The sequence below is a fragment of the Pseudophryne corroboree genome, chromosome 6 (genome assembly GCF_028390025.1).
Source record: "Pseudophryne corroboree isolate aPseCor3 chromosome 6, aPseCor3.hap2, whole genome shotgun sequence".
NCBI lineage: Eukaryota > Metazoa > Chordata > Amphibia > Anura > Myobatrachidae > Pseudophryne > Pseudophryne corroboree.
This window is the reverse complement of record NC_086449.1, coordinates 408,673,906-408,695,900: the sequence shown is the minus strand read 5'-3', so window position 1 is coordinate 408,695,900 and position 21,995 is coordinate 408,673,906. Positions and strand designations below refer to the sequence as shown.

General features: G+C 45.7%; 2 protein-coding genes across 2 annotated transcripts in view; one reads left to right on the top strand and one right to left on the bottom strand.

The window, feature by feature from the left end:
• Positions 1 to 10,894, bottom strand: part of HSPA14 (heat shock protein family A (Hsp70) member 14) — a 102,384-nt gene extending 91,490 nt beyond the window's left edge. The window contains exons 1-4 of the mRNA XM_063926909.1: positions 10,737 to 10,894; positions 9,637 to 9,717; positions 9,431 to 9,513; positions 8,478 to 8,526 (exon numbers count right to left, since the gene is read on the bottom strand). Of these exons, the coding sequence (XP_063782979.1) occupies positions 8,478 to 8,526; positions 9,431 to 9,513; positions 9,637 to 9,717; positions 10,737 to 10,793 (270 nt within the window). The 5' untranslated portion in view covers positions 10,794 to 10,894. The remainder of the gene's footprint in view (positions 1 to 8,477; positions 8,527 to 9,430; positions 9,514 to 9,636; positions 9,718 to 10,736) is intronic.
• A 10-nt stretch (positions 10,895 to 10,904) lies between these two features.
• The window catches only part of FAM107B (family with sequence similarity 107 member B), a 543,269-nt gene continuing 532,178 nt past the window's right edge, over positions 10,905 to 21,995 (top strand). The window contains exon 1 of the mRNA XM_063926910.1: positions 10,905 to 11,156. Coding sequence (XP_063782980.1) covers positions 10,931 to 11,156 — 226 coding nt within the window. The 5' untranslated portion in view covers positions 10,905 to 10,930. The remainder of the gene's footprint in view (positions 11,157 to 21,995) is intronic.

The window sequence follows — 21,995 nt, the reverse complement described above, 5'->3', positions numbered from 1 at the left end:
AATAACAAAACCTGGTACCATTTGGAATGCTTAGGAAATTTTACAAGTAAAATACAAGTCTACTTAGCTTCCATAGTACTAATAATGGCATAACTGACCTATGAGACCCACTCTACACCATCAATTTTTCAGGGACACAGGATGTAACAGAAGAAGAAATGGAAAAATTGCATTTCATAAAAAAATGTTGCTGCAATGCAAAAAGGCCAAAGGAAAAACAATCTCAAATCCACTTTGATGGACCCAGAGTTCTCCCACGTCTACTCCATCTCGAACTTCTCTTGCTTTGCTTTCCAGCACTCTGCCCAAACCTTGCCTTATTTCATGCACCCCCAAAATCAGCCCAAATCTACATGCTCATAGCGACATATGCAGACTCTTGAAAGAATTCTCATTCTCACTTAAACAACTACTTCTCCAATGATCAGGCTGCCTCTTTCTACAGTCAAACATTCACTTCATACCTAGACAATGCAGCTCCAACCTCATATATAATCTTCGATGATGCAAACCTCACCAATAGCATGCCAAACACACCCACTACCTGAACAAAGTTCTGGCATTACTGAGCACTGCTGGAGGAATTCTCACTTCTATGCAGACTTCCTCCAGTATGAATTCATCCTTTTACCTTACAACATTCTCCTTTCTCTTACCAAACAAACAGACTTCTCTAATATCCACCCAGCCTTCCCAATTCGACTGGACTACCTTCCAGCAAATTTCCATTCATATTTAAACACCTGCTCATCTCAGCAATCTGGAGACATCTACATCTCTCGACCCTGCTTCTCTCTCCAAATACCACCCTATTTGTCTCCTCCCCTTTGCTTCCAAAGCTAAGTGACTTGTGTCCAACCGCCTACAGACCTGGACAAATTTGTTGGTACACTTACAAGGAAAAAAAAAAAAAAAAAAAAGAACCACCACCTATGTTTTTCTATAAAATAACTTGACAGTGACAAAAAAGTGATCAGCACCCTGTACCTAGAATGAACACTACTATGCCATGTCAGACTTGGGGAACAACAAGTGCAAGGAGCTATCTAGGGTACAATAATCAGACTATAGGGCATTTTTTGGGGGGGATGATAATTTTCCTTGTTAGCACGGTTTGTCCAACCATTTGTATAAATGTCATTCATTTACCAGTCTGTCACGACTCCAGGCGTGGCGATTCTCCAGATACGCCAACCTGAGAACGCTGCCGTGACACCTTACTGATTACCTCAGCACGTGTGGTAAATCAACACAGTTACTGCCACCAGAAGTACCTTTTGGGTCAAGCCCAGGGTGAGCTCCTGCTCTCGCCCCCAAACACAAATATTAATACGTAGAAATAAGGTACCATGAGCCTCTAGAGACTTGGGTGTGAAAACACAGATTCCAGAACTAAGATTAAGATTTTTAATCCAAGTCAAATCTTCAAACCTTATAGTTACAGAAAGAGAGGTTATAAGAATATAATAGAGAGATAGAGATATATATATATATATATATATATATACATACACATACACATACACACACACACACACACACACACACACACATACAAATATAAGTTCCATGAATTTTGGAATTGCATAATAAGGAGATTTATGGTAGACTTACCATAGTTAAATCTCTTTCTGCGAGGTACACTGGGTTCTACAGCGAATACATCGGGGTGTAGAGACGGATCTTGATCCAGGCACCAACAGGTCAAAGCTTTAAGCTGTCCCATGATGCATTGGGGCTTCCACTATAATCCCGCCTCCAGGCACTGTGAGCTCAGTTTCATTAACCAGTCCAATGCAGGAGCACGTAAAAGAGAAGGCATATATGTTAGTCACAAAGAACCAAATTCTCACGACAGGAGAAGGGACCAGCAGCTAATGCGATACAAACCCACAGAAGCTAGGTGCGTCAGGGTGGGCGCCCTGTGGAACCCAGTGTACCTCGCAGAAAGAGATTTAACAATGGTAAGTCTACCATAAATCTCCTTTTCCGCAGAAGGGTACACTGTGTTCCACAGGGAATACATCGGGGATGTCCTAAAGCAGTTCCTCAAGGGAGGGGACGTGCCTTAGCGGGTATGAGAACCTGGTGTCCAAAGGAGGCATCCTGGGTAGCGGAAGAATCAAATTCATAGAACCTAATGAATGTGTTCACTGAGGACCACGTAGACACCTTGCACAATTGTTCTGCGAACGCGCCACGACAAGCCGCCCAAGAGGGTCCAACAGACTGAGAAGAATGGGCTTTAATAGCAGCCAGAGCTGGAAGTCCAGCCTGTGCAATCACCATTCTAATCCATCTGGCCAAGGTTTGCTAATTCGCAGGCCAGCCACGTTTGTGGAAAACAAACAGTACAAAAAGAGTATCTGACCTCCTAATAGAGGCAGTTCTCTCCACATATACGCGGAGAGCCCGTACCACATCCAAAGACCGTTCTATGGAGGACAATTCGGAAGAGACGAAGGCCGGAACCACAATGGAAGGTGAAAAGATGACACCACCTTAGGTAAATAACCAGGTTGAGTTCTGAGAACTGCCCGGTCAAGATGAAATATCAGAGAGGATGGACGACAGTCCAATACCCTTCTGGCAGAAGCAATAGCCAGTAAGAACAGGACCTTAGCTGTATGCCATTTAAGGTCCACAGACTCAAGAGGTTCAAATGGAGACTCTTGCAGGACATTCAAGACAACAGACAAATCCCATGGAGCCACAGGAGGGACATAGGGAGGCTGAATCCACAATACGCCCCGAGTTAACGTATGCACGTCAGGTATAGATGCAATTTTTCTCTGAAACCACACCGACAAGGCAGATATGTGAACACTTGAGGGAGGCCAGACGAAGGCCTAAGTCCAGGCCGTGTTGCAGGAAAGCCAGGATTCTGGATGTTTTGAATCTGTACGCCTCATAGTTCTCATCAGCACACCAGGTGAAGTAAGAATTCCAGACCCTGTAATAGATCCGGGCAGATGCCGGTTTGCGGGCTTTCAACATAGTTTGGATGACTGCCTCAGAAAATCCTTTTGCCCTTAGGAGTGAAGCTTCAAGAGCCACGCCGTCAAAACCAGCCTGGCCAGGTCTGTATAGAGACAAGGGCCCTGTACTAGAAGGTCTGGTCGTTGAGGAAGAAGAAAAGGACGCTCTATCGATAGACCCTGCAGGTCTGAGAACCAATGCAGTCTGGGCCACGCTGGAGCGACTAGAAGCAGTATTTCTCCTTCTTGCTTGAACTTCTGCAGGACCCTTGGCAGGAGTGACACTGGAGGGAACATGTAAGGCAGCCGAAAGTGTCATGGAATGGTTAGCGCGTCCACGAATGCTGCTTGAGGATCCCTGGTCCTTGATCCGAAGACAGGAACTTTGTGGATTGTGTCAAGACGCCAGCAGGTCTACATCTGGTAAGCCCCACTCGTCCACAAGGAGTTGAAAGACTTCCGGATGAAGACTCCACTCTCCGGCGTGCACGTCCTGGCAACTGAGGAAGTCCACTTCCCAGTTGAGGACACCCGGAATGAACACTGCCGATATTGCTAGCAGATGGCGTTCCGCCCATTCCAGGATTTTTGAAACTTCCATCATTGCCATGCGGCTTCGAGTGCCGCCTTGATGGTTGATGTATGTCACCGTGGTGCCATTGTCTGACCGTACCTGAACAGGCCTGTTTCGTACCAGGGGCAGGGCAAGAGACAACGCATTGAACACTGCCCGCAACTCCAGAATGTTTATCGGGAGGAGTGATTCCTCCTTGGTCCACCGACCCTGAAAGGAGTGTTGCTCCAACACAGTGCCCCATCCCCTCAGACTGGCGTCCGTTGTCAGCAGGACCCATTCAGGGATCCAGAACGGACGGCCCCTGCTTAATTGCTGATCCTGATGCCACCAGGTCAGCGACAGACAAACCTCCGGAGTCAAAGCGATTATATGAGACCTGATCGGATGAGGTAGGCCGTCCCATTTGGAAAGGATTAACCTCTGCAGGGGGCGGGAATGAAACGGAGCATACTCTACCATGTCGAATGCCGACACCATCAGGCCAAGTACTTGCATCGCCGAGTGTATCGACACTCTGGGACGACAAAGGAAGCATCTTATCCTGTCCTGAAGCTTCAGGACCATCTCTGGGGACAGAAACAGCCGTTGACTGTGCGTTTCCAGCAGTGCCCCCCGGTGCACCATGCTCTGAGCTGGGACCAGCGAGGACTTCTTCCAATTGATGAGCAACCCGTGGGCTTGTAGGAAGCTGTCAGTTGTAGATGATTGAGAAGAACATTATGGGCGTTTGCCAGAATCAGTAAGTCGTCCAGATACGGCAGGATGGTTATGAGCCGTCATCACGGCCAGAACCTTGATGAAGATCCAAGGGGCCGTAGCCAAGTTAAATGGCAGTGCCTGAAACGGATAATGGCTGTTGCCAAATCACAAACCGCAGATATTGCTGAAGCGACATGGCAATAGGGATATGCAGGTATGTGTCCTGTATATCCAGGGATACCATATAGTCTCCGGGTTCCATGGCCAGTATAATTGAGCGCAGCGTTTCCATACAGAAATCTCACAAACTTGTTCAATGATTTGAGGTTGAGTATAGGCCAGAAAGACCCAGTTGGGTTTCGGAACTAGAAACAGGGTCGAGTAGTATCCTCTGCCTCTCTGGGACAGAGGTACTGGCACCACCACTCCTGTATCCAGGAGGGAACTCATAACATTTGTAGAGCTTGTGCTTTTAAACGGATTCAAAGGGATAATCGTGGTGCAACACTGGCGAAGGGGACATCTCTTGAAGGAGACTGCGTACCCGTGAGACGACTTCCCGCACACGAGTCTGAAATGGTCTTTAACCAGACCTGGGTAAACTGTAAAAGTCGGCCTCCCACTCTGGAATCCCCCAGGAGGAGACCCGCCCCATCATGCAGCAGGCTTATCTTGTTTAGAAGCAGGCTGACGGACCCGCCCAGGACTGTTTTATCTTGGGCTTTGCAGTTTTGGTAGCACGAGACTGTCTCGGGTATGCCTGACCTTTTGCTTTCCCTTGAGCTGAAAGGAACGAAAACTGGTACCTTTTGCCCTCTGTGTAGAGGGAGTAGGATTTGGGTGAAAATGCAGTTTTAGCATCTGCTAAATCAGACATAATTTTATTTAGGTCTTCCCCAAACAAGAGGTCTCCCTTAAAAGGAAGTTCCTCCAAGGTCTTTTTGGAGTCCAGGTCCACCTTCCATGACCTCAACCACAGAATACAGAGAGCTAGGACAGACGTAGTCGACGCCTTAGCCGCCAACACACCTGTCTCAGAGGACGCCTCCTGAATATAACAGGCGGCGGTGGTAATGTGGGACAGGTATTGTCTGGCCTTGTCAGATAATTCATCGGGTAGCTCTTCCTTCAGTGCCTGAACCCATGCTTCAATACAATACCTTTTGCAGCCCAGGAGGCTGCAATAGTAGGTCTATGTACAGAACCTGTTAGGGAGTAAATAGATTTCAGGCATCCCTCCACACGTTTATCTGTCGGTTCCTTTAGTGAGGTTACAGTAGTGATAGGCAGAGTAGAAGATACCACTAGACAAGTGACATGGGAATCCACCAGCGGTGGATTTTCCCACTTATTGCATAACTCTGCAGGGAGCTAAGGCCCGTTTAGGTAGGGGGAATTTCTTCCCTGGCTCAGACCAGGGTTTTCGGCGTATGTCCACTAAATGGTCAGAATGTGGTAATAGAGTTTTAGTTACCTTCTGACGTTTAAACATTTCAGGCTTCTTAGACACCGTGGAATCCTCAACATCAACAGAGATTGGGAGGATTTGTATAATAGCAACCACCAAGTCAGGGACACCAACCTGTAAAAAAAGATTCCTCGTCAGAAGCATCCGTTTCAGTGACTGACAGGATAGTCTGTTCCCCATCCTCCTCAGAAGAAACTTCTGAGAGATGCATGGATTGTGAGGAGGAAGCAGCCCGCTTAGAAGACCCAGGGACACGAGTGTGACCTATAGCAGATTTATGTCTACCCACCGACTGATTTAACTGCTGCATCCGGTTAGACAAATTATCCGCCCAAGGTGGATTAACCATAGGGACAATTTGTGGCTATATTGGCACAGGTGATCCCATAGTAGGCATAAAACGGTCTACCAGAGTACCCAACAGGGTTGAGAACATAGCCCAGGGTGGCTCCTGAATGGTTGCAGGAGCTGCGGACTGACTGGGAGAGGTATGGCACACAGTACACAGACCGTCATATAACACTTCCCCCTCAAGTAAATCCTTGATGCATGCCCTGCATGATGCGGGCGCGTCCCCGGACTTACTGACTTTTTTGTTAGACATTTCAGTAAATGCAACAGAGCGTATGAGTACAATAAAGCCAGACAGAACACAATACCTGCAAATAAATTCTTTAGTATGTGACGGAGTACCCAGGGGGTCATTTCGCTCGCACAGCTGCGTCTGGGTCACTACTGCGCGTGCACGGGGGCCGTAATGCGCACGCGCGTCGTTGCCCGGCGAGCAACGACGAAGGGTACGAAGAAAGTGATCGCCGTGGCGATCGCTTGAAGATTGACAGGCGGTGGGCATTCCTGGGCGGCAACACAGCGTTCGGAGCCGTTTTCTGGGAGTGGTAAGAAAAACGGAGGCGTGTCCAGGGCGGGTGTTTGATGCCAGAGCCAGGACCGAACAGGCTGAAAACGTTGCAGCTGGTAAGTATGTCTAGGCCTACTTAGAAACTGCACAATTTTTTTTTACCATAGCAGGGCTGCACAAGCGATCGCAGCCTTGCTGTGGGAAAAAACCCACCGCCATAGGCGGAGTATAGTTGATCACACGTGTTTGTAAAGTCACAGCGCTGCATACAGGCGGCTTTACAAGGGAGACCTCGCCCTGCAATCCCGGAGACCAGCCGCAGCTTTGCACAGAAGATGGCGCCCAGCGTCTCAGTCAGGGAGTGAGGGAGAATGGAAGGCAGCTCCAGGGCGGGAAAATCTGCTCAGAGATGGCGCCCTGGGCCCGGGGAGGGACTACAGGTCAAGCGCCAGCTCCCCTATGCTGGTCCTCACCGCCTGGTCCTACGGAGTCTTATTAAACTGGGTGTTAGTACACCCGACCTGTACTCCTATGCCCTGGCAGATATAGTTGGGTCCCTGTGCGTAACAGTGTCCACGCCAGCGTCGCAAACCGGCTCCCTAGACTGTGAACGGAACGTGATTTAGTAGCGGGTCCCGTCTGGGGGGCCCTCTTACCTCCTCCCCGTAGCAGCCACGCGAATCAGGAGAGCGTCAACGACCATGTGCCCAATGCCGGAGCATCTCCGCTGCAAATACCCGGGAACTGAGCCGCGGGAGTATGTAACACTGCTTGGGAAGTGACGGAGCCGCAGCACAGAATGTCACACTGACATATCAGCGCTGTGGCCCTTGAAGTCTTCTTAGAAAGTTTTAAGGGCTGCACAGTGCAGCCCCCCTGTTAGGTAGCCTGCTCTGCAGGCACCAACACGAAAACTGAGCTCACAGTGCCTGGAGGTGGGGTTATAGAGGAGGCCCCAATGCATCTTGGGACAGCCTAAAGCTTTGACCTGTTGGTGCCTGGATCAAGGTCCATCTCTACACCCCGATGTATTCCCTGTGCAACACAGTGTACCCTGCTGTAGAAAGACTTGTTTAAGAGGTGGTAGTATCGGGCACTGTTGCAGCTTGGACTAATGTGTAATATCTATAGATTGTAAGCTTGCGAGCAGGGCCTTCCTACCTCTATGACTGTTTGTTATTACCCAGTTTTGTTACATCATTGTTATTTGCAATTGTAAAGCGCAACAGAATTTGCTGCGCTATATAGGAAACTGTTAATAAATATATATATATATCTGGTGGTGCCTTAGTTCTATAATTATTATTCCTGTGTTTAACAGAGTATCTTAAAATAAGTTTAGAAACGGACAGCTGACTGTGGATCTGCTCTAATGCCACCTATTAGGAAATAGTGACTAACTGAAAGGGTCACTACTACAAAATACGCAATGTTAATCAGACAAACTCTGTAGAACCTTGCTGTAATCCCACACTGTCTTTGGAAGCAGATGGCAAAATAAATGTCTGTTTCAACCAGGGGTATTCAACTTGCGGTCCCCCAGCTGCTTTAGAACTACATATCCCAGCCACAGTTTTAGTATGTCCTAATAGATTAACTGTGGCACAGCAGCTGGAGGGCCACGTGTTGAATATCCCTTATTTAAATGGTACAACTCCCATGTCTGTGAACCAGGAAACCCACAACCTATCCAGATTATTTCAAAACTGAAGATAAAAACTGATCTAGACAGGGATTTGTAATTACAGCTCCAATGTCACACAGTTCTGTGCTCACTGCCTCTTACCCTTTTACTGTCATTTTAGACTTCTTCTCATTTTCAGAATGAATGAGAAATTATTTTTTTTACGAGAATGAAAACAGCTACATTAAGAACAACAACTACAGTCTACTTACTGAACATTTGCTTTCAGAGATGTGTTTCTGAGCCTGTGCATCTTCAAAGCTGAGAAGATATTATATAAAAAAAAATAATAATAATAATACATTAGCAATATACACACGACTGCTGTTATCTTATCCATATTACAGGTAAAAATACTGGGTTCGGTATGATTTACCGGCGGCCAGGATGCTGGCCATCAATATACAGACAACGGCATCCCGGCCTCCAGTATGCCAGCAGCGGAGCAAGGGCAAAGAGTCCCCTTGCGGCCTTGCTGTGCTCACCATGCTGCGGGTTCAGTGGCTCGCTGCACCAACCACAGGTTCTACTCCCACTCTATGGGTGTCGTGGACACCAACGAGTGTGAATAGTCCTGTTGGCTGGTATTCCGGCAGCTGGCATTGCCTGCTGTCGGGATTCCGGCATCGGTATCCTGAACGCCTGGATCCCAGCAGCCGGCAACTTAAACGTATACCAAAATCTTACATAGCCGGATAAAGGAAAAGCCTGGTTGCACTTATTTAGATTTGTATGAACAAAAACAACCTAATGGGTAATGATAATGTCTGATTGAAACAAAAAGAAATACCTTCTCTATATGATCGCTAAGTGAACGTTAGACTATAAGCAAATAGGGCCACCTCTACTATCTAACTACATACTTGCCATGGGGAAGTGTAAGTTGGGTATATAAATCTAAAAAATTATTCCATTACTTCATGTAAAAAACTTACAATCAAATATTCTGGTAGGCATGGTGACACGGTGGTTAGCATTGCTGACTCATAGCCTTTGTGCTATGGGTTTGATATTGACCCAGAGAACAGTCTGTTAGACAATTTAGACTGGAAGCTCTGATTGGTTATGGGCATAGTATAGTGGCACTATGCAAACAATTATAATCTATACACTAATAATAGGTCATAATGATAAATAAACTAACTGTAAGCGGTAAACAGCTTACCTCCTACCCAATATCTGTTTCACTTTCACAATGGTATTTGCTGCATTCCTAACTCTGCTTTGTTTTGCTGCAAGGCCAACAATCTATATAGAAAAAAAAAAAAGTGGAGAAGGCATATTAACAAGGACTGGGTCATAATTAATAACATGTTGCACAATATCCATTACTGTAGCGCAATTGAAAACAATTATGGGGCAAAATCTTACCACTTCATTCTCCAAATATCCAACAACAGCAGGTGTGACTCGGTCACCTGCATCATTGGCCACCACATCAGCTCGGCCATCCTGGAAAGGGATAAAGGTTTATATCTCACATTTTGTTTATGCATTAGGCAAAGTAAATACTTACAAAGGCAACATAAGTGCAAGTAACTGGATATATATATATATATATATATATATATATATATATATATATATATATATATATATATATATATATACACACACACACATACATTATTATTATTATTATTATTATTATTATTTTTTTTTTTTCAACAACAAAAAGTTCTCTCTTTGGGGTCCTCTGAGGTTACCTTTTACTCTGGTGCCCTGTGCTGATCTAGGAACAGAAAAAATGGTTTTCCAAGCCACCTATGACAGACAATTTAGGAAAGTTTCTGTTTAGGAGTCACACACTGTAATGATGTAGCACAGTGGTTCCCAAACTGTGTGCCGCGAGGCTCTTGTAGGGGTGCCTCAGGTTGGTGCTCCAAGACCACATCAAATTGTTTAAGGTCAAAGTGACAGGCACTAGCACTTAGTGGCTGCCAGTCATAAAATATGTGGACAATCAAAAGCACACCTGTACACCACCACATGACTGACCGTAAGGAGGATGACAGGCACAATGTGCTTCACTTAATTTTTCCAAAATTATCAATATAGAACTTTTATCCTAGGGATGATTTAGTAAAGCTTGGGAACCACTGATGTAGCATATTACCCTACTAAAGGTTTTAGGCTTGTTTGTTACAAATAGGCAGTGTGTATGTACTTGCTGATGCCATCAAATGATAGGCAGAAGCTGATTGGTTGCTATGGGCAACTTCTCCATGTCTCCACCCTCTTTAGTGGTTGCTATGAGCAGGTCCAGAGCAACACATTGCTGCTGCCGTGACAACTAGATAAATTGAAGTCATACAAAGATAGATCAGACAGTAAGGGCGACAGCTAAAGGTTCTCCATTGTGTGAGGTCACGTATAAAAACAGCACAGTATACAAGCACCTACCAATTAGCGTTATACATATAAACAACGAATACCTGCCACACAAACAATGGGCAGTGGCAGCCCCTCACCTTGTATACGGCCACACAGGCACACGTGCACCCAAAATGTACACCGATCGCCGCCATGCCGGTGTCTGGCAGGACGGATTGAAAACGTCAGATCGCCAATGCGGAGAGAGAATGGTGAGGATTAGTAACCAATCAGATAGCAGCAGTCACATGGCCGGTTGGATTTCCTGTGAGAGCGAACACAGCGCACATCTATGGCGAGAGGGGCGCTGCAGGATCTGACGTCATGCTCGGAAAGCAGTCCTGCAACGGCGGGTGGTGTGAGACATATTACGCCCCCGGCAGGCATCTCGCGTGTGCTACTGGTGATGATGAATAGCAGCGGCAGTGGGTTGGGGAGAATGCGGGACGTGGTACGCTGGCTGGTTTTGGCCCTGATTTGGGGGCTCCCAGGGACAGCAGCCCAGGCTGAGTGTGAAGGTGAGGGCACGGGCGCTCCCTGCTGGCATGGACTGCTGTCTGCGTGCAGTGGTGGCTGCATGTGCTGCTGCATGGTGTGTTACGGCTGAGAAGGTATCCCCAGGTAGCCGAGGTCACTTATCCAGCCAGGGCAGTTCCTACAGAGTCAGCCACGTGTATAGCAGGCTGCAAGTGTGGGGGGAACAGGGTATAGCACTTTCAGGATCTCCCTAGCGGCTACCATTATGGAAGCGTTTGCGCTCTGCGTACCTCTCGGATACGGTCATTAGGTTGACAACACTTTGGTCGAAAGTCAACGAGGCTGAAGTTAGCTTCTTATTCGGCCAGCTTCTTATTCACTTCTTATTCAAGCTCCAGCTTCTTATTCACTTCTTATTCGAGCTCCAGCTTCTTATTCAGATCATTCAGTTTTGCAAGGGTTAATGTGTCTTGGGCAACACATTTGACGCCTGAAATTCACAGAGTAGGGTCCCTTTCATATGACCCACCTGTATTTTGGCTTGCCCAACGCTGGTTTGGGCATGAAATACGCTGGCAAAGTGGGCACATACACTATAATTCACCATTTTGAATAAGTAGCTGTAGTTTTGCAGGGGTTAACGAGTCTCGGGCAACAATTTTGACACCTGAAATCAATAGTCGGGTCAATTGCATATGACCCACATGGATATTGCCTTGCCCAACACTGGTTTGGCCATGAAATACGCTGCCCAAGTGGGCACCTTAACACTATAATTTTCTATTATGAATAAGTAGCTGTAGTTTTGCAAGGGTTAACGAGTCTCGGGCAAGAATTTTGACACCAGAAATCAATAGTCGGGTCACTTGCATATGACCCACATGGATTTTGCCTTGCCCAACGCTGGTTTTGCCATGAAATACGCTGCCCAAGTGGGCACATTCACAGTATTATGAATTACTAATTTGAATAAGTAGCTGTAGTTGTGCAAGGGTTAACGAGTCTCGGGCAACAATTTTGACACCTGAAATCAACTGAGTCGGGTCACTTGCATATGACCCACATGTATTTTGCCTTGCCCAACACTGGTTTGGCCATGAAATAAGTTGCCCAAGTGGGCACCTTAACACTATCATTTTCTATTATGAATAAGTAGCTGTAGTTTTGCAAGGGTTAACGAGTCTCGGGCAACAATTTTGACACCAGAAATCAATAGAATCGGGTCACTTGCATATGACCCACATGTATTTTGCCTTGCCCAACACTGGTTTGGGCATGAAATAAGTTGCCCAAGTGGGCACCTTAACACTATCATTTTCTATTATGAATAAGTAGCTGTAGTTTTGCAAGGGTTAACGAGTCTTGGGCAACAATTTTGACACCAGAAATCAATAGAGTCGGGTCACTTGCATATGACCCACATGGATTTTGCCTTGCCCAACACTGGTTTGGGCATGAAATACGCTGCCCAAGTGGGCACATACACAGTATTATGAATTACTAATTTGAATAAGTAGCTGTAGTTGTGCAAGGGTTAACGAGTCTCGGGCAAGAATTTTGACACCTGAAATTAACTGAGTCGGGTCACTTGCATATGAACCACATGTATTTTGCCTTGCCCAACACTGGTTTGGGCATGAAATACGTTGCCCAATTGGGCACCTTAACACTATCATTTTCTATTATGAATAAGTAGCTGTAGTTTTGCAAGGGTTAACGAGTCTCGGGCAACAATTTTGACATCAGAAATCAATAGTCGGGTCACTTGCATATGACCCACATGGATTTTGCCTTGCCCAACACTGGTTTGGCCATGAAATACGCTGCCCAAGTGGGCACCTTAACACTATAATTTTCTATTATGAATAAGTAGCTGTAGTTTTGCAAGGGTTAACGAGTCTCGGGCAAGAATTTTGACACTAGAAATCAATAGTCGGGTCACTTGCATATGACCCACATGGATTTTGCCTTGCCCAACGCTGGTTTTGCCATGAAATACGCTGCCCAAGTGGGCACATTCACAGTATTATGAATTACTAATTTGAATAAGTAGCTGTAGTTGTGCAAGGGTTAACGAGTCTCGGGCAACAATTTTGACACCTGAAATCAACTGAGTCGGGTCACTTGCATATGACCCACATGTATTTTGCCTTGCCCAACACTGGTTTGGCCATGAAATAAGTTGCCCAAGTGGGCACCTTAACACTATCATTTTCTATTATGAATAAGTAGCTGTAGTTTTGCAAGGGTTAACGAGTCTCGGGCAACAATTTTGACACCAGAAATCAATAGAATCGGGTCACTTGCATATGACCCACATGTATTTTGCCTTGCCCAACACTGGTTTGGGCATGAAATAAGTTGCCCAAGTGGGCACCTTAACACTATCATTTTCTATTATGAATAAGTAGCTGTAGTTTTGCAAGGGTTAACGAGTCTTGGGCAACAATTTTGACACCAGAAATCAATAGTCGGGTCACTTGCATATGACCCACATGGATTTTGCCTTGCCCAACACTGGTTTGGGCATGAAATACGCTGCCCAAGTGGGCACATACACAGTATTATGAATTACTAATTTGAATAAGTAGCTGTAGTTGTGCAAGGGTTAACGAGTCTCGGGCAAGAATTTTGACACCTGAAATCAACTGAGTCGGGTCACTTGCATATGAACCACATGTATTTTGCCTTGCCCAACACTGGTTTGGGCATGAAATACGTTGCCCAATTGGGCACCTTAACACTATCATTTTCTATTATGAATAAGTAGCTGTAGTTTTGCAAGGGTTAACGAGTCTCGGGCAACAATTTTGACACCAGAAATCAATAGTCGGGTCACTTGCATATGACCCACATGGATTTTGCCTTGCCCAACGCTGGTTTTGCCATGAAATACGCTGCCCAAGTGGGCACATTCACAGTATTATGAATTACTAAATTGAATAAGTAGCTGTAGTTTTGCAAGGGTTAACGAGTCTCGGGCAAGAATTTTGACACCTGAAATCAATAGTCGTGTCACTTGCATATGGCCCACATGGATTTTGCCTTGCCCAACACTGGTTTGGGCATGAAATACGCTGCCCAAGTGGGCACCTTAACACTATCAGTTTCTATTATGAATAAGTAGCTGTAGTTTTGCAAGGGTTAACGAGTCTCGGGCAACAATTTTGACACCAGAAATCAATAGAGTCGGGTCACTTGCATATGACCCACATGTATTTTGCCTTGCCCAACACTGGTTTGGGCATGAAATACGCTGCCCAAGTGGGCACATACACAGTATTATGAATTACTAATTTGAATAAGTAGCTGTAGTTGTGCAAGGGTTAACGAGTCTTGGGCAAGAATTTTGACACCTGAAATCTACTGAGTCGGGTCACTTGCATATGACCCACATGTATTTTGCCTTGCCCAACACTGGTTTGGCCATGAAATACGCTGCCCAAGTGGGCACATTCACAGTATTATGAATTACTAATTTGAATGTGCCCACTTGGGCAGCGTATTTCATGGCAAAACCAGCGTTGGGCAAGGCAAAATCCATGTGGGTCATATGCAAGTGACCCGATTCAGTTGATTTCAGGTTTCAAAATTCTTGCCCGAGACTAGTTAACCCTTGCAAAACTACAGCTACTTATTCATAATAGAAAATGATAGTGTTAAGGTGCCCACTTGGGCAGCGTATTTCATGCCCAAACCAGTGTTGGGCAAGGCAAAATCCATATGGGTCATATGCAAGTGACACGACTCTATTGATTTCTGGTGTCAAAATTGTTGCCCGAGACTTGTTAACCCTTGCAAAACTACAGCTACTTATTCAAATTAGTAATTCATAATACTGTGAATGTGCCCACTTGGGCAACGTATTTCATGCCCAAACCAGTGTTGGGCAAGGCAAAATACATGTGGGTTATATGCAAGTGACCTGACTGTTAATTTCAGGTGTCAAAATTCTTGCCCGAGACTCGTTAACCCTTGCAAAACTACAGCTACTTATTCAAATTAGTAATTCATAATACTGTGAATGTGCCCACTTGGGCAGCGTATTTCATGGCCAAACCAGTGTTGGGCAAGGCAAAATCCATGTGGGTCATATGCAAGTGACCCGACTCTATTGATTTCAGGTGTCAAAATTGTTGCCCGAGACTCGTTAACCATTGCAAAATTACAGCTACTTATTCATAATAGAAATTGAGAGTGTTAAGGTGCCCACTTGGGCAGCGTATTTCATGCCCAAACCAGTGTTGGGCAAGGCAAAATACATGTGGGTCATATGCAAGTGACCCGACTCAGTTGATTTCAGGTGTCAAAATTGTTGCCCGAGACTCGTTAACCATTGTAAAATTACAGCTACTTATTCATAAAAGAAAATGAGTGTTAAGGTGCCCACTTGGGCAGCGTATTTCATGCCCAAACCAGTGTTGGGCAAGGCAAAATACATGTGGGTCATATGCAAGTGACCCGAATCAGTTGATTTCAGGTGTCAACATTCTTGCCCAAGACTCGTTAACCCTTGCAAAACTACAGCTACTTATTCATAATAGAAAATGAGAGTGTTAAGGTGCCCACTTGGGCAGCGTATTTCATACCCAAACCAGTGTTGGGCAAGGCAAAATACATGTGGGTCATATGCAAGTGACCCGACTCAGTTGATTTCAGGTGTCAAAATTCTTGCCCGAGACTCGTTAACCATTGCAAAACTACAGCTACTTATTCAAATTAGTAATTCATAATACTGTGAATGTGCCCACTTGGGCAGCATATTTCATGGCAAAACCAGCGTTGGGCAAGGCAAAATCCATGTGGGTCATATGCAAGTGACCCGACTCAGTTGATTTCAGGTATCAAAATTGTTGCCCGAGACTCGTTAACCCTTGCAAAACTACAGCTACTTATTCATAATAGAAAATGAGAGTGTTAAGGTGCCCACTTGGGCAGCGTATTTCATGCCCAAACCAGTGTTGGGCAAGGCAAAATACATGTGGGTCATATGCAAGTGACCCGACTCAGTTGATTTCAGGTGTCAAAATTCTTGCCCGAGACTCGTTAACCCTTGCAAAACTACAGCTACTTATTCAAATTAGTAATTCATAATACTGTGAATGTGCCCACTTGGGCAACTTATTTCATGCCCAAACCAGTGTTGGGCAAGGCAAAATACATGTGGGTCATATGCAAGTGACCCGACTCAGTTGATTTCAGGTGTCAAAATTCTTGCCCGAGACTAGTTAACCCTTGCAAAACTACAGCTACTTATTCATAATAGAAAATTATAATGTTAAGGTGCCCACTTGGGCAACTTATTTCATGCCCAAACCAGTGTTGGGCAAGGCAAAATACATGTGGGTCATATGCAAGTGACCCGACTCAGTTGATTTCAGGTGTCAAAATTCTTGCCCGAGACTCGTTAAACCTTGCAAAACTACAGCTACTTATTCAAATTAGTAATTCATAATACTGTGTATGTGCCCACTTGGGCAGCGTATTTCATGGCCAAACCAGTGTTGGGCAAGGCAAAATACATGTGGGTCATATGCAAGTGACCCGACTCAGTTGATTTCAGGTGTAAAAATTGTTGCCCGAGACTCGTTAACCCTTGCAAAACTACAGCTACTTATTCAAAATGGTGAATTATAGTGTATGTGCCCACTTTGCCAGCGTATTTCATGCCCAAACCAGCGTTGGGCAAGCCAAAATACAGGTGGGTCATATGAAAGGGACCCTACTCTGTGAATTTCAGGCATCAAATGTGTTGCCCAAGACTCATTAACCCTTGCAAAACTGAATGATCTGAATAAGAAGCTGGAGCTTGAATAAGAAGTGAATAAGAAGCTGGAGCTTGAATAAGAAGTGAATAAGAAGCTAACTTCAGCCTCGTCGAAAGTCATTGGGTCGGCCACTATTGGTTGACATGCATTAGGTCGACATGGAAAAAGGTCAACATGAGGTTTTAAAAAAAAAAAAAAAAAAAAAAAAATATATATATATATATATATATATATATGTGTATATATATATATGTATATTGGTACTTCCTCATCTTTGCGGCCCCGGCTGGAGGCGCTGGTTACACTAATTACATATCTTCACTGACTAGTGAAGATACGTCCTATGCGGAGGCCACGTCACCAGAGGGAGGAGCTAGGCCAGCGGGATAGTTCTTCTACTGTCCACACCACTAACTACTACCTTCAGTAACCTGGTGGCGAGTGTACATTTCGGGTACCCTGGTCGGCCATGGCTCCTCCCCAGTAGCATAAGTAGTAAATTTTTTAAGAAAGTTACGTAAGTTAAGTACCTTACGTAGAGGAAAAGTAAGTTACGTAGCGGGGGCCGCAAAGATGAGGAGGAAGTACCAAAATATTTTTTTAACTTTTTTATACTTTATGATCCACTGCGATTGGGAATAGTAACCTGTGCCGAGCGCAGCGAGCCATGCGAGGGGACACAGTGCACTAATTGGGGTTCTCTGTCACTTTACAAAGATAACTACACCAAAAAAGTACAAAAACTCATGTTGACCTTTTTTCATGTCGACCAAATGCATGTTGACCAATAGTGGTCGACCTAATGACCCATACCCTCTGTCACTCTTGCAGATATGAGTGTGCAAATAACACGAAACTGGTAGCATTGTGTGGCTCTTATCATTAGCCCTTCTGACTAACCATTGTGTTTAGTTAGCAAATGCATGGACCATTTCTATGTTAGTAGCTTTAAAGAATAATTTCACCCAAACTTTTGAGTCTCATTATTATCCCTTATATAGCGGCACAAGGGATCTGCAGCGCCCAGTTACAGAGTACATAAGAAAACAGTGACTTACAGTTTAAGACAATATAGGACAAGTACAGGAAATATAAACATCTCTGCATCAGCAGACAACACTGAAATAAGTATTAGGGTGGCAGAAAACAGGGATTTGATGCTGTCAAAGGGAGTATAGAGTAGAAGATTCAAGTAAGAGAAGGAAAGTCACATGAGAGAAGAGGACCCTGCTCTTTTAGACTGCTAAAATAACCCAAATTAGTGCAGTGTGAAAGTTCCACTAATACCCCTTTCAAATTGCCTGAGGCGGGTCTTACACTGGAGTTCCCAGCGTGCGACCCACCTCAGGCTCCACTGACTGCAACCCGGCATATTACCGAGTTGGTGACATCAACGGGGGCGGCGCTTGGAGGCACATGATCTTCAAGCGCTGCCCGTACACAGAGATTGAACGGGAAACGGGTCGCATCGACCCGGCTCCCGTTCACACGGCACAGTAAGCTAGGTTGAAGATGTGTTCAACCCTGCTCATGACCAGGGTTGAAATACCGGTTCACTCGACCCGGTATTTCAACCCTTGCACCTTTCAGATCGCATATGAACACGGGATATGCGCGGTCGTGTGCCAATAATCCGTGTTCAGAGGTGGCGCTCTGAAAGCAGTATAAAAAATAATCCAGGTTGAGTGACCTGACCTTTCAACCCTGGTCACAACCAGGGTTGGACTCTGCACTGACCCGGATCTAAGTGCAGTGTAAACGGTCCCTACCTGGGTTATACAACCCGGAACTCGGCAAAAGCAGCCTATTGGCTGTTCCTGTATCTCCCTTGATGATCTCAGCAGCCAGAACCCAGGACACACAGGCGGCGCACTGCAGACATCAGCAGAGGCAGCATTCCTGCAGTAAAGAGATTTATATCACTACAGCAATGTCCAATTGAAGTGATGAAAAGGGGAGGGAGTTGCTCTGCATCAGGGGAGAGGAAGAAATCCGCAGACAAATGAAAGGCACAGTCAAATATGCTGTTATCTGGTCTCACTGACTGAATCAAACAACAGTAAAGCACAAACCACATATGAACTCGGCTACACACTGGTAATCTGTCAGCCATGATTGCTGTAATTCTGTTAGCTGTCTCCCCCCTCCCTCCCTTTTGTGACCTCATCTTTGTGAACCTGAAAAAAGTAAAAATGTTGACATCCATAGGGTCTTACAGGGTTTACCTGGGTTCAGTGTGAGCACGGCCAACCGGGGAATAACCCAAGTCGAAGTGCAGTGTGAAATGGGTATTACTTGCTCTTTCTCCTGCAGGGTCCACAGGTTATCCACAGGATAACATTGGGATATGAAGACACAACAGTGGATTTGCACCATACGGTCAAAGCTTTTCGGCCTCCCAGCATGCAACGGGCCCTTCCATATATTCCTGGGTCAGGCAAATCAGTTTTTTATTTGGTGCGGCAGGAGCTGGAGCATGGTCAGAGGGCTGCTGTTTTTTTTAGCAGCCATAAGCTTTCTTGTTTTATTGTTATAGTCTTACTATTTTTCTTGAGTGATCTTTCTAAAAATCGTCTTATACGTACCTTAGAAAGAGTCGCTCCAACAACTCCCCGCCGAGTCGCGATAACGCTTACCAACGAGTACAGTGCTGTTTCGGCGGGCGTCTGTTTCGGATATATTAGCAGGTCCAGCAGACATTACCAGGCTGTCGCCGGAGCACGGGGAGAAGGTAAGGCACTGGTTCCGCTTAGAGGGGGAACACGGACACAGCTGCACTGTTTTGGGAGAAGACTACCAAACTGTCGCTGACGCGGCTGCCACCTAGGGTGCACCAGCGCTAGGCCTTAAGGATCATAGGCTCCAGGGGTAGTATGAAGCCGCGATCCCTAGGGTTGATGTCAGCAGTAGGGAGTAAGACGCTCCGCTGGTCGCCGCTCCCACCGGTCCATGACCAGTTTCCTCCAAGTCTCCCTCCATGAACTGTTTTCCTGCTTTCTTCTGAGACGCTGTGTACTAAGGGGACCCAGTCGCAGCATAGGCGGCTGTGTGACTGGTGTGTCAGTGTTCACTTGGGCGTCTGTTCACTATAGATTCACGGAGTGGTTGTGTACACTATTAGCGTCTGGATCCACTCAGCGTTCGCAAACGTATTGATCGGTCCTGGAAGCGGGGTGAGTCTCCCTGTATCCCACTCTACTGAGCATGGGTAATACAGCACTAAGTCTCTATCTACCTTTTGAGTATGAATAGTAGGATAAGTGCCTAATGCACATGAGTCTGATAACTATTACTGTTGTTTCTGCTGCTGGGTACACTGGGCTCCACAAGGATTGGACAATGGGGTGTAGAATAGGATCTTGATCCGAGGCACCAACAGGCTCAAAGCTTTCAAAAAATAGTTAATGAATAAATGCGCTGCTAGGTATACTGCAGCCAACTACACAATAAGGAACCTTCACAAAAATTCCACAAGAAATAGAAGTTATAAAAGAAATTGAGAAGTGGCGCAAATACCAATAAGGCCTTACATGAAATATCCTTATATATTCCAGATGTAATGAGTCCTGTGTTGTAAAATTCCCGTTGTCTGTACAACCTTTGATCCTGTAGTTAATTTCCTTATCTTAACAAAGAAAGACAGATCATGGTGCAGATCAACTTTTTAAGGGACCAAGAATTTATTTACACAGGAAAACTCACAATTTATACAATTAAAACAAGCATATCACCACTCAGGGTAAATAGAAAGGGGTGCTGGCGTGACTGGTAATCCAAGTTACCCTCCCAGATGATCCAAGGGCTCCGCTAGTGGTTCCGGATACCACAAAAGCAAGATAAGGATAAAAGGAAGTCCAGCGTCAGGTCACCCACGATCAAAAGAACACCAATTGGTGTTCTTTTGATCATGGGTGACCTGACGCTGGACTTCATTTTATCCTTATCTTGCTTTTGTGGTATCCGGAACCACTAGCGGAGCCCTTGGATCATCTGGGAGGGTAACTTGGATTACCAGTCACGCCAGCACCCCTTTCTATTTACCCTGAGTGGTGATATGCTTGTTTTAATTGTATAAATTGTGAGTTTTCCTGTGTAAATAAATTCTTGGTCCCTTAAAAAGTTGATCTGCACCATGATCTGTCTTTCTTTGTTAAGATAAGGAAATTAACTACAGGATCAAAGGTTGTACGGACAACGGGACTTTTACAACACAGGACTCATTACATCTGGAATATATAAGGATATTTCATGTAAGGCCTTATTGGTATTTGCGCCACTTCTCAATTTCTTTTATAAGGCTCAAAGCTTTGACTGTTCCCAGAATGCACAGCGCCGCCTCCTATATCACTCTGCCTCACAGCACAGGAGCTCAGTTTTGTAAGTTGGTGCTGCAGTAAGCAGGCACTTAACAGAGGGGCTGCTCCAAGCAGCCCTAAGAAAAGCTTTTTATGAGGTAAAAAGTGAAGACTTCAAGGGCAGCAGCGGTGGTAAATGTCTTGTGACATTCACTGCTGCAGCTCCAGCTGTCCCCAGCGGCGCTGTACACTCCCGAGCCCTGGTTGCCGGGTACCTACAGCGGAGGCTCCGGTTTTCTTCACGTTAGACACACACGGCTGGGGCTCTCCAGGATCGCGTGGCCGCGCTTCGGGAGGTGGTAAGTGGGTCCCGCTTGCGGGACCCGGTCTTTATCGCGATCCGGCGCGGTCAGTGGGAGGCGGGCCGCGCGCTGGCAGTGGACACTGTGGCAGTACAGGCGATCCCACTAGATCACCAGGGCATGGGCGCAGGTCAGGTTTTCTCTCCAAACCAATTCTTATATCGCCCACACTACCCTGTGGTTTTGCCAGCAGAGGGGATAAGGCTTAGACCTGAAGTCCCTCCCCCAGCCCCAGGGCGCCATTTCTAGCAAGTGTTCCCGCCCTGGAGCTGCATATCTGTCTTTTCCTCACTCCCTGTCAGTGTCTGCGGCGCCATTATCCCTCAGCTCACTGTTCCTGGGACTGCTTGGGCAAATCCTCCTATGTAAAGCCGACTGGTTGTCAGCACTGTGCCTTTACATGACACTTAAGTATTCTACCTGCCTTTTTAGACAGTGATAGTTAAAAAGAGTGC